Source organism: Carlito syrichta, unplaced genomic scaffold, assembly GCF_000164805.1.
Source record: "Carlito syrichta isolate Samal-C Ts95f unplaced genomic scaffold, Tarsius_syrichta-2.0.1 Scaffold309100, whole genome shotgun sequence".
NCBI lineage: Eukaryota > Metazoa > Chordata > Mammalia > Primates > Tarsiidae > Carlito > Carlito syrichta.
Genome location: NW_007253196.1, coordinates 493,237 through 506,166, shown reverse-complemented (window position 1 = coordinate 506,166; position 12,930 = coordinate 493,237). Strand labels below are relative to the sequence as shown.

Genomic DNA, 12,930 nt, shown 5'->3' with positions numbered 1-12,930 from the left:
CTTGAGCCCAGGAGTTTGAGAACAGCCTAGACAACATAGTGAGACCTCCACTCTACAGAAAATTTAAAAATTAGCAGGGAATACTGGCATGCACCTATAGTCCAGCTACTCAGGAGGCTGAGGCAGAAGGATTCCCTGAGCCCAGGAGGTCAAGACCGTGGTGAACCACGATCATGCCACTGCACCCCAGCCTGGGTGACAGAGTGAGACTCCAACTCAAAAAAGAAAGAAAAGAGAGAGAGAGAGACGAAGGAAGGAAAAGAGGAAGGAAAGAAGGAGGAAGGGAGGAAAGAAACTCTGTTCTTTGTAAATTACCCAGTCTCAGGGATTCTGCTATAGCAGCACAAAACAGACAAAGACAATGCCCAAGGCCAAACTCAGCTAACCCACCTTCAGAGACTACAGTAGGCCCTGAGCTTCCTCTCTCCCTTGTCAAAGCTCCACGCAGGACTGTCTGTGCTGCCTTCCTTTCTTCACCTCCCACCCCCTCTACAGCCCACTCCAACGGGAGTGAGTTGGGAGGGAAAACTCATGACTGTTTCCCTCAAAGCTGGTCCTCTTCCTGTGCCCCTAAGCCAATGGCACAGTCACCCATGCAGGCGTGTGAGACAGAAGCCCAAGCACCATCCTTGGTCCTCTCCCGCTCCCCATCCACACCAGGGGCTGGCAATTCCACCCACTACATAATACCTCCTCCGAGCTCCCTCTGACCAAAGTCTCCTTCATGTGGATAATCTCCTTACTGGCCTCTCTGCATCCACCCTCACTTTCCCATCCACCCAGAGAAATCCTGTTGATATATAAATCCGGTCATGCTAGTCCTCTGCTCAATACCCTTCCTTGGCTTCCCACTCATCTTAAAGGCCCAAAACCCTCAATGGAGCCTTCTCTGCCCTGGACACTCAGCATGTGTTTTAGGGCCTGAGAAGGTGACCTGGAGTTGGTGACCTTGGAGGAGTGGACAGAGGAACATGGGGGTACTGAGGACTGGACCTAGAAAAGCCCTAACTGGGGACCCCATGAGCTGCCAGTGGGAGGGGGAGGCATGAAGCAGCCTGAAGGGAAATGAGTCCAGAGATGCAGAAGGCAGCAGCATCCCACACCGGGGCCTCCCTCAGGCCACCTAATGTCCTTTTAATTGGTGCCTAATGGAAGTGATTTAAACCCAATTGAGTTTTAATGTGTCTGTTCAAGTCCACTTTCAACTTGCTTCCCTTCTCCCAGAGTCTGGGGCTCCAGGTGGGAGGAAAGTCTGGGGCAGGGTGGGTTAAGGTAGGGGTAGGGCATGCACCCTTCCCCCCAGCCTTGCTGAGGGGACTTGATATCAGCCTACAGACTCCTCAGGACCTCTCGTACTTCCCCAACACCTCCTCCCTGCCCACCTGAACCCCTGGAATTCCAGATTCCAGAACACTGACCTAGGACCTCCTTTGCACTGGTGCTGTGTTAAGAACTCTCCCTGCATCACCTCCCCAAGTCCTCTCCATGACCTGGTGAGGCACCTTCACAGGGAGCACTGAGTTGACTTGTCCAAGGTCACTGCCTCTGTCTAGCACTCAGAATGTGGTGAGACTGATTTGAGATTCACTGTATTTGTAAAACACATACTAGACTTCAAAGACTTAGTACAAAAAAAAATGTAAAATATCTCAGTGATTTTTTATATTGATTATATGTTGAAATTATCATTTTAAAATAGAGTTAAACATATTAAAATTAGTTTCACCTCTTTACACCTTAAAAAAATGGCTACCAGAAAATTTTAAATTACATATGTAGTCTACATAGTATTTTTCTTGGATATTTCCCATTGTCTACCTCCAAGGTTTAGTCTCATGGAGGTAGGGATGGTCTGCTCACCCATGACCCTGCCCGTCTGGAAGGCAAAAAAAAAAAAGCTGCAGCTGAGTTTGGGTGGGCCTCTCAGCTGCGGCTCCTAATCCTTTGGGAGAAGGCAAGTCTCTTTCAGAACCCCGGACAGCAACCAGGGCTGGCTCCCCCCCCCACTTGGGGTACGGGAAGGAATGACTGGGGAGGAGCAGATAACACCTACAAAATGCGCCCCACGAATCATCTCAAAACGTGCTTCAGATACCAAGTGAGGAAGACTGGGTAATTTTGCAGATAAGGAAACCAACACTTTGAGAAATGTGTGTATTCCATCCTTCACTCAGTACAGATCTACCGATGCCTGCTTCCTGTAGGCCTCAGCTGAGTGCACAAACCCGGGCGAGGTCAACACAGATGACTGCAGTAGTGACAATGCATGCCAAGGGCTGTGGGGGGCAAGTAGGAGGTGACTGCTGGGCCAGGGAGTTCGAGGCGGCATCACAGAGGGGGCTACTTGGCCTGGGTCTAGATGGATGAAGGAGAGTTTGCCCTGTGTTAGGAGGGCAAAAGAAATGGTGTATGCACAGGCACAGAGGTGAGAGAGATGGGTTTGGAGAGGGAGACAAGGGCCACATCACCAAGGGCTTTGTGTTCTAGGCTAATTCCAGGACCCAGAGAAGGTATCTGAGCAGGGCAGTCACCTGGTCAGAGCTGAATTTTGGAAAGATCACACTTGGGCCAGGTGGATAAACAGCTGGAGACTGGAGGCAGAGAAAACAAGAAGGGCAACAAAGTGAGAAATTTGAGTCCAGGAAAGAAATGACAGGTTGTAAGATATTAGCCCAAATGAAAGGGCTATCAGACCAACTCATTTTACAGATAAGGAAACCCAAGTTGGACAGGGTCCCGTGACCTGTCCAAGGTCACAAGGCAAGTCAGTGCCTGGGGAAGCAGGCACTGAGGGTGAGGGAGGGGCACAGCCCCCCCCCAACCAAGAAAACTAAGGGGCGGGTCTCAAAGTCATCAGGCGCCTCTGCTGGCAGCTATGGTTGCTGTTTGAGCAGAATCAAGGTCAATACTAAACATCTGTATTAAACCAGATGCAAAGCAAGAACCCCCAAGATGGGAGGGACAGGCGCATCACACCTCAGCCCCAGAAAGCCCCCAGCAGGGTTAGCCAGCAGAGCTCAGGGCTGGGGCGGGGTGAGGCAGATGCACAGGGAAAGGTACGAAGAAGGCCTTTGGGTGGTGGCTATGGTGGCTCAAAGGCTTGGTCCAGGATGCAGCGTGGGGTCTGCTGGCATGAGATCAGGATCAGAGGCTTTGTTTGTGCAAATTCCCTTCTAGGAACAGGCCCCCCTTTATTGGAGACCTGCTCTCTCTTCCCTTCCCCTGTGGTTCCTGAGCAGACCGCCAATCACAGTGTCCCACACCCCTGCCTGGAGCCAATCAGAGCCCTTCCTTTCTTGGGGGTTTTCTAATTAGAATTCAAGAGAGAAAGTTTCTTCCTCTCTGGGGGCAAAGATGAGTGATGGGAGCTGGAAGGTGGAAGCCTGTTGAGTACAGGGGGATGAGGAAGCCTGCCTTAAAGAATGAAGCTGAGGTAGAGAGAGACAGACAGACAGGCACAGACAGATACACACAGACCACAGGGATGGAACACTCAGCAGCACTCTGATCCTAGGTGCCATCACCCAAGGCTAGCCACACTCGCCCACTGTTATCCTTGCTGCAACGTGCACCCCCGAGTGAACAAAGGTCCCTGGTGCTGAAGCCAGCTCTATAAGATCCTGCCATTCCCAGCCTCAAGTCCCAATATAGTCAGTCACAAGCTGTAGGAGTTTGAGAAAGTCGTGTCCCCTCCCCAGCCTCCATTTCCTCATCTGTAAAATGGGGGAGTCACAATACCTACCAACTCGGATGAGATGGGGCCTGAACGAGCACTTTGTACACAGGTGCTGAGGCTGCCAGAGGGCAGGGAGGCCGAGGAGTCGCCAGAGCTCTGAGGGCCTGGGAGCGCAGTACTGAGAGGACTCTACCCACACGCTGTTTCTGGCCAGATCTCATAGCAGGCAGGACTCGAATGAGACTGAGAGGAAGCCTGTGCCATCAAGGCCTGCAAAATTCTGAAGGGACCTCCACCCCTCCTCCAGCGCCCTCAGAGGCCATTAGTTGTGATCCCACACTGGGTGATCAGTCCATTTTTCTGTCACCCTCACCCAGGCTGCTACAGAACCTAACCCCTCTTTTAGCTCTCCGAGGGTCTGGGTCTGTATCTCAGAGTCCCTGAGAAAGGGCACAAGAAGTGCCCATGCTGCTAAATGACCAGTTGAGAAGGTGCACCTGTGGCTCTGCTGTGTTCCTGGCTCCAGAAGAGCCATGAGCACACTGTGAAATATTCCTACATGCCGATCCTTTGCCCCTCTTCCTAGGCGCCCAGGGACTCAGCCAGAATCTGCTTGCTCAGGCGTGTGAAGAACGCAATCTGGCATGTGTCTCCTTCAATCCCTGCCCCCCGGGTACCAAGTCAACCTGGTCCTCCATCCCAAATACACCCTGAGCCCTGGCCCAGCCTGACACCTGAGTCTCCTGCACAACCCAGCTTCCTATGGCTCCCCTGAAGCCATGAAAGTCAAGCCCCCAAGCAGCCAGCTGAAGTTCCACCTCCACCAAGCCTGGGTTTGAAGTCCCAACTCTGCCTCTGACTGTGGCCTTGAGCAAGGCACTTTCCCCTCTCTGGCCTCATTTTCCTATCCAGAAAATGGGCAACCTAAAACCTTCCAGCAAGATTGCTGTGAGGGGCCAGGAGCGAGTGTGTGAAGCTCCTAGTAAAGAGCACACATGGGACCAGGTGCCAAAGAGTCACAGCTAGCCCCTCACAAGCTTATCCTGTGTAGGTATGTGCTAAGTGCTTTGCTTACATGAATCTGTTTCGTCCTCGTTAACGACCCTAGGAGGTAGGCACCATTACCACCCCATTTTACAGAGGAGGAACGGAGGTCACAAAGCTCTGCCATGGCTCCAGCCCAGGCAGTCTGGCCCCTGCATCCCAACGAATGGCAGCCACGATCATCACAACCACTGGGGAAGGCCAAGCGCAAAGGGTCCCCACTCCACATTTCCAGGCTGCCGACCCCAGCCCAGATCGGGGAAGAGGTGTGTGCGAGGTCACCCAGGAAGTCAGGGCAAAGGAGGGGTCAGAGCCTAGGCTGCCCCCTCCCAGGCAGGGCTGGCCTGACTCCGTCACTCAATCTGACGAGACCAAATGAGGTGTGCCGAGGAGACGGAGGAATAAAGTCGAGGTCCCAGGGTTGGGCCTTTACCTGGAGGAAGCAAACAGCTCAGCAGCAAAATCCACAGAGTGAAGTTTATTCCCAACAAAGTTCCCCTCCCCCCTCCCCAGCCCGGGACAGGGACGGACAGGCTGGGGCGAAGATGGGGCTCCAGTAGCTGAGGGGCCTCTGAGAAACAAGGAAGGGCCCTGGGCTCCCAGGTCAAGCCGCGTCTGGCTCCCCCAGCCTGGCCGAGTCCACTGCGCCTCCCTGCCCAGCCCTCGGGAGAGGGGAGGGGGCGCTGGCTCCTGGGTAGTTCCAAAGTGGAGTGTGAAAATAGAGAGATATATATATTTATATGCAGTGGGCAGTCCAGCGTGGCACTCACACCTCTGTCTGGAAGTCGCCATCAGGTGGTTCTGTGGGCTCCCAGGCTGCTGCCCGGTGCAGAGTCAGCCGTTCTCGGGGCTTGGGGGGCAGTGAGCCCAGTGTCATGGATTTGAAGGTGCTCCAGCTCTGATGTCGCCGATGTTGGGACAGGCCAGGACGCTCCCCGGGGCTGGGCTTCTCCTGTGGAGGGAGTGGGAGGGGCCCGTGGAGATGGGTCAACACCCTCTCACCCATTATACAGAAGAACAAACTGAGGAGGCCCAAAGTTACAGAGCAATCAGGTATTAAAGTAGAATTCAAATACAGACCTGCCTGGTTTCAGACTTGGACTCCTGAACTCTGCTCAGTGGCCCCCGAGACGTGTCTGCCCACCACCTCCCAGGCCTGGGGGACCCCTGCCCATGCTCACCATCTGTGGCACCTTCCCCACCCTTGGGGCAGCCCCAGAACTGTTGCCCATGGCATGGGGTAGTTCTTGGTGAGGTTGAGGTTGCCTGGGCAGGGGAGGAGGGCAGGGAGGGAACGGGCCCTCAGGCCCACCTCACCCCACCCAGTGCAGGGGGACTCACGCTGCACACGCTCCGCTCGGCCGCCCCACCCGAGGACACACTCCACCGCTTCTCCCTCTGCAATGGGGGCCATGGGTCAGGCTCCAACCCCAAGGGCCACTCCACCAGGCCAGGCCCTGAGTTTCGGGGCAGAGGCAGCCATGGGAAGATCCCTCACCTTGGCCGTGGACTGGCTGCGGTAGCGGTCGAAAGTGTGGAACTTCTGGTTGAGCTCATGGTAGAGTTCTGAGTGCCGTTTCCGGGTGTGCATCACCTTCTAGGAGCCACAGGGTGTCAGAGGAGTGTCCCACGAAGTCCTCTGCCCAGGACACTCAGCACCCCGGCTGCCTCACATCCCTGCCTGCTGCCGGACCCTGGGACAAGACCTCGCTTTCTCTTCACCTCGGACATAAGGGCTTGGGCAGGGAGGGAATCGTGGGCACATCCCATGCAACCCACAGGCTGGGGCCTGGGGTAAGGAGTACAACAGGGCTTGGACTTCTAAGAGTAGAATTTTAGGAGTGGATCCACAGTCCCCAGTACACACACAGCACTTACCTCAAAGTCCAGGTCTGAATACCGTAACTTCTTTCGCTAGAAAGAGAAACAAGGAGGCAGGGAAGGAGAAGAAAGCTTTTAACCACATGCAGGGGCTTTGGAGACAGGAAACCTGGTCCCCAGGGGTCTACCCACTGCACCTTCCCTCAGTCCAGGCCCAAAAGTCAGGGATCTGCATGGGGCAGCTCTGCAGGCCTCAGAACACACACATGGACACATGCACATGGGTCAGACTTCCCAGTGAAAACTTCCGATGTGGCAGGGACATGGATTCCCACATGGAATCAGAGCTGACGCTCATTCTGTGCCCTGGTGGCCACCCATCCCCCCCACCCCATCTCACCCTGTCCCCTCTGCTAGCCAGGCATTCCTTTCCCTGGGACCCTTCACTTGTCCTGCAAACACAGGGGTTCAGGCTTCCAGAAACTTTGCTTTGCCCTGTTCCTGCCAACCAGGCCCTGCCTTCCTGGTTTTTCTGCCCCCTCAGGTCTCTCCTGGCCCTCATTTGTCCCAGACTCCCTTCAAGGCCCCAGCAAGTTATGTAGCACCTTAACTTGTCGCTACAAGGAGAAGCCTAAGAGTCTTAGGCTGTTGGCACTGGGAAGACCCATGAGACTGACTCCCCTATCTACAGATGGGGAAACCGAAACCAGGGAGGGGAAGGGACTTGCTCCCAAGCCCTCTTGGGGGACACTAGGACCACAGGGTGGATCTCCGAGTCCCAGGACTGGTGGGCATGCTCATCGACTCACAGCACTCTCTCCTGGTTTGCCTCCCCCGCACTGCCTGCTCTCTCCCAGCCACCCACCCTGGCATCTCCAATATAGGCCCTCGTGCCCTGTCCTGGCACCTCCTCCTGCCCTTTACCACACACGCATGTGTCCTCCCCATCCCTGGCCTCATCTCTCCTTCTGGAGGCAGCAGGGCCTCTCTTCCTGCCTAATGCACACTCAGCTGGCACCAACTGAATAAACTTATACATTCCCTGTCCTAGACCCATTCCTGCACCCATTGCAGTTGCCCACGCCAGAATTCTGGATGTCATCTCTGACCCCTCAAAACGTTGTCATGTTTTTTGCTGCCTCCCACACAAGCAGCATGGGCCTCTACTCATTGGCCCAGCAGACAGGTGTCCATAGCACAAAACCTGCCATGACGCTGGGCGCACCCCTCTTCAATGCCGGTGTTGAGCTTTCTGTCTTTGTTAGGCCTTCCTATTTTTGCCATCTGTGGCAGGAGCAGGCACCAAATGTTCAAGAAACATTTCAGGAGAAAAGTTAAACTTGCAAGCCCTCTAGCTGGTAACTTAATATTCTTTGTGCGGAGGACGGGGAGTGAGTTTCTGAGGCCGAACATGAGCCAACTGAGTCTAAGCCATGACCCTTTTCTCATCCACATTCCATTCATACCTCCAACTAGAGTTCTAGAATGTTCTAGAGTTCGACAGTGGGCCACTAACACCTGCTTGTTCCCTGTGATCCTCTGCAGGGAGGAGGCCTGAGGAGGCCAGAAGGAAGGAGCACCCCCAGAAAACACATAGGTAGGGACACATTTTCTCAGGAAGAGAGGGTCAGTTACCACAGGCCCACAGGCAGCACCTGGAGCTGATTTCAGGAATGCTAATAGCAGTCATCTCCAATTATCTAGCACTTTCTACCTGCTCCACACAGAGATAAAGGCTTACATCACTCAGTTAATCCTCAAACTCTACAAAGAGACTACTACATTATTCCCACATTACAAACAAGGAAACTGAGGCTCACTGAGGTTACATGATATGCTCAAGATCTCACTGCCAATCAGCAGAGCCCAGACTGGAGCACAGGTCTACACGATGCAGAGGCCCAGGCTCCCCGACCTGTTTTGTGATTTCCCTAACAACCAAGCCACTATCTCCTAACAGAAGCGCTCATCCTAACCAGTCACCCTAAGGTAGGTATTAAAGCATGTGTGGATGAATCAAGAGGGGCCCCTCGGCATGTGAGGTCCAAGATCATCTGAGGAATTGAGACCCCAGCACCAACGGAGGGAGAGAGACACAGACACACCCCCAGAGAACTTTACAGCTGTCCCCTCCCAGCTGAAGTCTGTGACTTAAACACAGTCTCAGACATGCAGCAGGCAGAACCTACCCCCTCGCTTCCCCACGCCCTACTGCCCCTCACCTCCAGGGAGCCCAGCTTCATGGTAGAGCCAGGCACGGTACGCGGCATGGTCCGGCTGCGCTCCCCCGGCTCGGGCACTGGGCGGGCGCTGGGTGTCGGCGGTGGTGGTTGGAAGGTCATCCCATAGGGGTTCTGGAGAGACCCATAGGCAGGGCCCAGCCCCAGGCCCGAGTGCTCCACGGACAGGAAGCTAGGGTAGCCTTCAGTGTGGGTCAGTGTCTTGGTAGCCCGTCGGGGGGTCCCCTCGGGCCGGGCCCTTGGGGCATCCTCACCACCTCCACCCCCACCGCCAGGCTGTAGGCTCAAAGTCCGCCGGGGCAGCACCATGTAGTCCCCCTCGGAGCCCGGCTCGGTCGGCCGCAGCCATGTGAGGTCCAGCTGTCGCAGGCCGCCCTCCCCACACATGTACACAGGGTTGGCCTCCTGAGGTGGCGGTGGCTCCCCCAGCCCTGGTGAGGCTGCCATGGGCACCAGAATATTCCCAGGCAGTGGCGAGAAGCTGAGGCCACCCTCAGGACCCACGAGGCAGGACTTGGGCTCCTCGTCCTCATCCAGGGACAGGCGGGATAGTGTGCCCGTGATGGTGGATGGGTTGCAAGTGTTGACCTCCTTGAACAGAACTGGGGGCAGGAGTGGGAGGGAGCAGGTGAGTCCCAGGGAGGAGAAGTCCCTAGATGCCCTTGCCCAAGCTGGGTGGGTACCAAGCCCCTGAGCTTGGACAGGAAAGGAAACTGAGTCCTAGAGAGCTGGCTGAGTAATCAGTCCACTCTCACACATGAGTGAGGGGTTAAGATGACTGCTCCTGATCCCACAGTGAGGCAAAGCACAAAACAGAGGCAATGTCCAGCTCCCTTAGTGTCCTGGTGCAGGTCCTGACCTCTGACCCCACAGCCCCAAAGCTCCTCCCCACTCCCTGGACAGCAACTCCCCAGGAGACAGAATTGGAAAGAGATTCTGGTAGATCAGGAAATGATATAATAATATAACAGCCTCTGCATGCCAAGGGTCCTGCTAAGTACCTGATGTCCCCCAATTCCTATGTCTCTATGCCTCCCACCTGCCCTAGGAGGATGGTATTCTCTCCTTTATGGGCGTTAACCGAGGCTGGGAGAGGTCAGTTTCCCGTCCACAATCATAGAGTAAGCTGCATCTGCAGCCCTGCATCCACCTCAGGGCTGATGACAAAGTTGGACTCAAGCAGCCAGACTCCCACAACAGGGCGTCCCATGATGGGGCGTGGGGCCTCCTCTTCCTTGGGACCGTTCTCAGCTCTGCCCCGGCAGACTCACCTGTTTGACAAGCCAGATCCACATCCTTTTCAAAGTCTGACTATAGGCGGAGAGGGAGAGAGCAGGTAGGCAGAGGGAGGATCAATGTATCAGGGTGAAAGGGGGCTCAGGCCCATCCCTACCCAGCTCTGCTCAGTCTTCCTGCCAGAGGGCTTCCCATGGCATGGTGCCCAGCAGAGCCTGGGCATGGGCTCCAGTCCTACCTGATGGGTGGGGAAACTGGATGGGGACGGACTTGCCCAATGCCAGTCAGGTGTCAGTGGCTGAGCCTGAATCCAACCTAGTCTCTACTCCCTCCCTCCCATGGATGGGGAGTGGGAGTGACCCAGGGTAGAAGGATTGAGGGAGCTGCTCCGAATCCACCCATGCCCTGCCCAGGCCCCTCACTCACCAGGATCTGCAACTGCCCATTCTTGCACGAGTCAGGGGAGTCCTCACTCTCATCGGCCCGGCACACGCCCATCTGGCACTTCACAACATCCTGGACCTGGGGGCAGAGGGTACCTGCTGGGCTTGAGGCCACCACAGGCCCCAGGCCCAGATGTCTGAGCCTTCCACCCCTGACACCCAGGCAGGTGTGGGAGGAAAGAAGCACATCCAGCCTGGGCGAGGTGATGACACCTGGGCAGGTCCAAGGAAAGAAGGAACCCCAGGAGGCCAAGGGCAAGACTAGGCTGCAGTTGCAGGTGCCCCAGGTCACCAGCTTCCACTCCAAGGGCTGCCCAGCTGATGTCCAAAGCACCCCGGTCTGCACAGTGGGGAGAAGCCAGAGACCTGGCATGGCGTGGCAGGAGAGGCCCAGCCCCACCTCTCGGCGCAAGAAGCAGTGCACGGCAGTGATGACGAAGCCCTGTGCAGAGTTGAAGACGGCAAAGAGGGCCTGGAAGAGGACGGAGCGGCGGTCTGTCATGGCCAGAACGGCGGACATCCAGGTGAGGGCCAGCAGGGGCAGCACTACGCAGGAGCTCCAGAGTGAGGCCCTGAGGGGACAGCCACAGAGGGCTCATCAGAGTGATGTTCCAGGGCACAGGATGGCCTGAGCCTAGGTCTCCACTCAGCTTGGGGCCCTTCAGCTGCCCAAGACTGGGAGAGTCCCAACCCCAGGGCCTCAGTAATGTCCCCATGCAGAGAGGTGCTGAGGAGCTGGAGCCAGAGAAACAGAGAACAGAGACAGAGAGCAGAGAACTGTGAGACCAGAGCAGGGACCAGGAGGGGAGGAGAGATGACACAGACACAGTGGGACTGAGCCAAAGACAACATTGAGACAGAGACAGAGGAGCTGGACAGGGACAGGCGAGACAAGAGGAGGTAGACAGATGCAGATGCTGTGTGTTTCAGCTCCAAATCATACAGAATCACCTGGGGAGCTTTTAAAAAATGCACAGGCCTGGACTGCGTCCCCAGAGCCTAATTGTGCAGGCTGGGGAGAGGAGAAGAGGAAGAAAGACAAAGGGTGACAGCAGCCACAATGAGAGAAAGCATGGGACAGAGATACCCAGACAGAAAGATTAAGGCAGAGCACTCAGGGGACGTCACAGAGCACAAATCCTTGGGGAGAAGATGGGGGCCAGGACCAATGAAGCAGAGTTCTTCCCCCCAGTTCCCCACAGAGGAGGTGCCAGACTCCCAGTGGCTGCTCCAAGCCCTGGGTAGAAGGACGATAGCTGGGGCCAGGGTCAAACCTCCACCTCCCAGCCTCCTTGCCAGGGGAGGGCAGGAAAAAAGCAGATGAGCCCTGGCATCCAGGCTGGTCCTCCCCCTCCCCCACCTGTTATAGCACGAGGGACAGCAGGGCAGCCCTGCCCTCCTGGGCCAGGTGCCACACCCAGCGCACTCTGTCTCACAAACACCCCCGCGGGAGTGTCAAGCACAGCTCTGGACAAGGCAGAGGGTGGCACCATTCTGCAGAGACAGCCAGGGGAGGCAGAGGCAGAGAGATGGGCAGGGGGCCAAGGCCTTTCCTAGGAAGAGCAGTTCAGGACTGTTCAGCCTGGCAGGGGCGGGCACAGTGGTCTCCAAAGCCCCCAGAGGTGGAGCCAAGACCAAGAGAGGCTCTAATCACAGTAATAAGAGCTAGCGTTGATTAACCACCCATTCTTTACCAGGCCCTACACTGAGCACTTTACATACATTACTTCAGCTGTGACCAAAACAACTCCAATTAACAGGCATGGGATTATTATCCCAATTTACAGATGAGGAAGCTGGAGTGTGCCCAGCTGGGCAGGGAGAGGCAGAGCTGGGACACAAACCCAGCTTGGCCAACTCCAAAGCCCACGCTTTTAACTGCTTGTTCAGAAAGACTGGGTCAGAGAGGCAGGCAGATGGCAGCCCAAGGAAGAGGGAGGGCTGCATGATGGTGCCAGCCACCTCCAGAGGCAGTGAGCTCCCCAACCCCTGAGGTGCAAGATAAAGCTGAACCCTCACTGGTCAAGGAGGCTCAGGTGGGTTTCCAGCTCTGGGTGGGAGATTGGGCCCGAGTCCTTGTGGATTCGTTCTAATCTTGCATAGCTGGAGTTTTAAGATTCTCAGCTTCTGGGGCAGGGGTCTCAATGAAATAATTCTCTACCTCCATGATTTTGCACCTCCAATTGATTGTGAGAGTCAATGCCTCCGAGATTCTAAGTCTCGGATTCTATGACAGATGATAAGACTCTATGATTCACTCTTTATAACATTCTTAGCTTCTGATTGTCTTATTCTAAGATTCTATCATTCTAATTCTAAGATTCTGTAGCTCAAAAATTCTAAGGGCCTCAGATTCTATGAGCCTCTCTAGGTTGGGGGTGTGAGGCTGTGCAGGATAGAACATTGGCTGAGAGCGGGGGCAGGGAGGGAGCAAAGGGTGGGCGAAGGGACCTGGCACCTCTGGGTGGCT

The 12,930-nt window shown here is 55.5% G+C and overlaps 1 protein-coding gene across 11 annotated transcripts in view; it reads right to left on the bottom strand.

Annotated features, from left to right (window-relative positions):
• Nucleotides 1-5,182: 5,182 nt before the first annotated feature.
• Nucleotides 5,183-12,930, bottom strand: part of ADGRB2 (adhesion G protein-coupled receptor B2) — a 29,878-nt gene continuing 22,130 nt past the window's right edge. For 6 of the 11 annotated variants that reach the window (XM_008066761.2, XM_021716957.1, XM_021716956.1 and 3 more), the window contains 8 exons: nucleotides 10,861-11,032; nucleotides 10,444-10,539; nucleotides 10,053-10,092; nucleotides 8,764-9,383; nucleotides 6,599-6,634; nucleotides 6,219-6,317; nucleotides 6,062-6,118; nucleotides 5,183-5,672 (listed from right to left, as the gene is read on the bottom strand). In XM_008066761.2, coding sequence (XP_008064952.2) covers nucleotides 5,487-5,672; nucleotides 6,062-6,118; nucleotides 6,219-6,317; nucleotides 6,599-6,634; nucleotides 8,764-9,383; nucleotides 10,053-10,092; nucleotides 10,444-10,539; nucleotides 10,861-11,032 — 1,306 coding nt within the window. In that variant the 3' untranslated portion in view covers nucleotides 5,183-5,486. The remainder of the gene's footprint in view (nucleotides 5,673-6,061; nucleotides 6,119-6,218; nucleotides 6,318-6,598; nucleotides 6,635-8,763; nucleotides 9,384-10,052; nucleotides 10,093-10,443; nucleotides 10,540-10,860; nucleotides 11,033-12,930) is intronic. The other 5 variants (XM_008066762.2, XM_008066765.2, XM_008066763.2 and 2 more) reach the window with 5 other exon arrangements.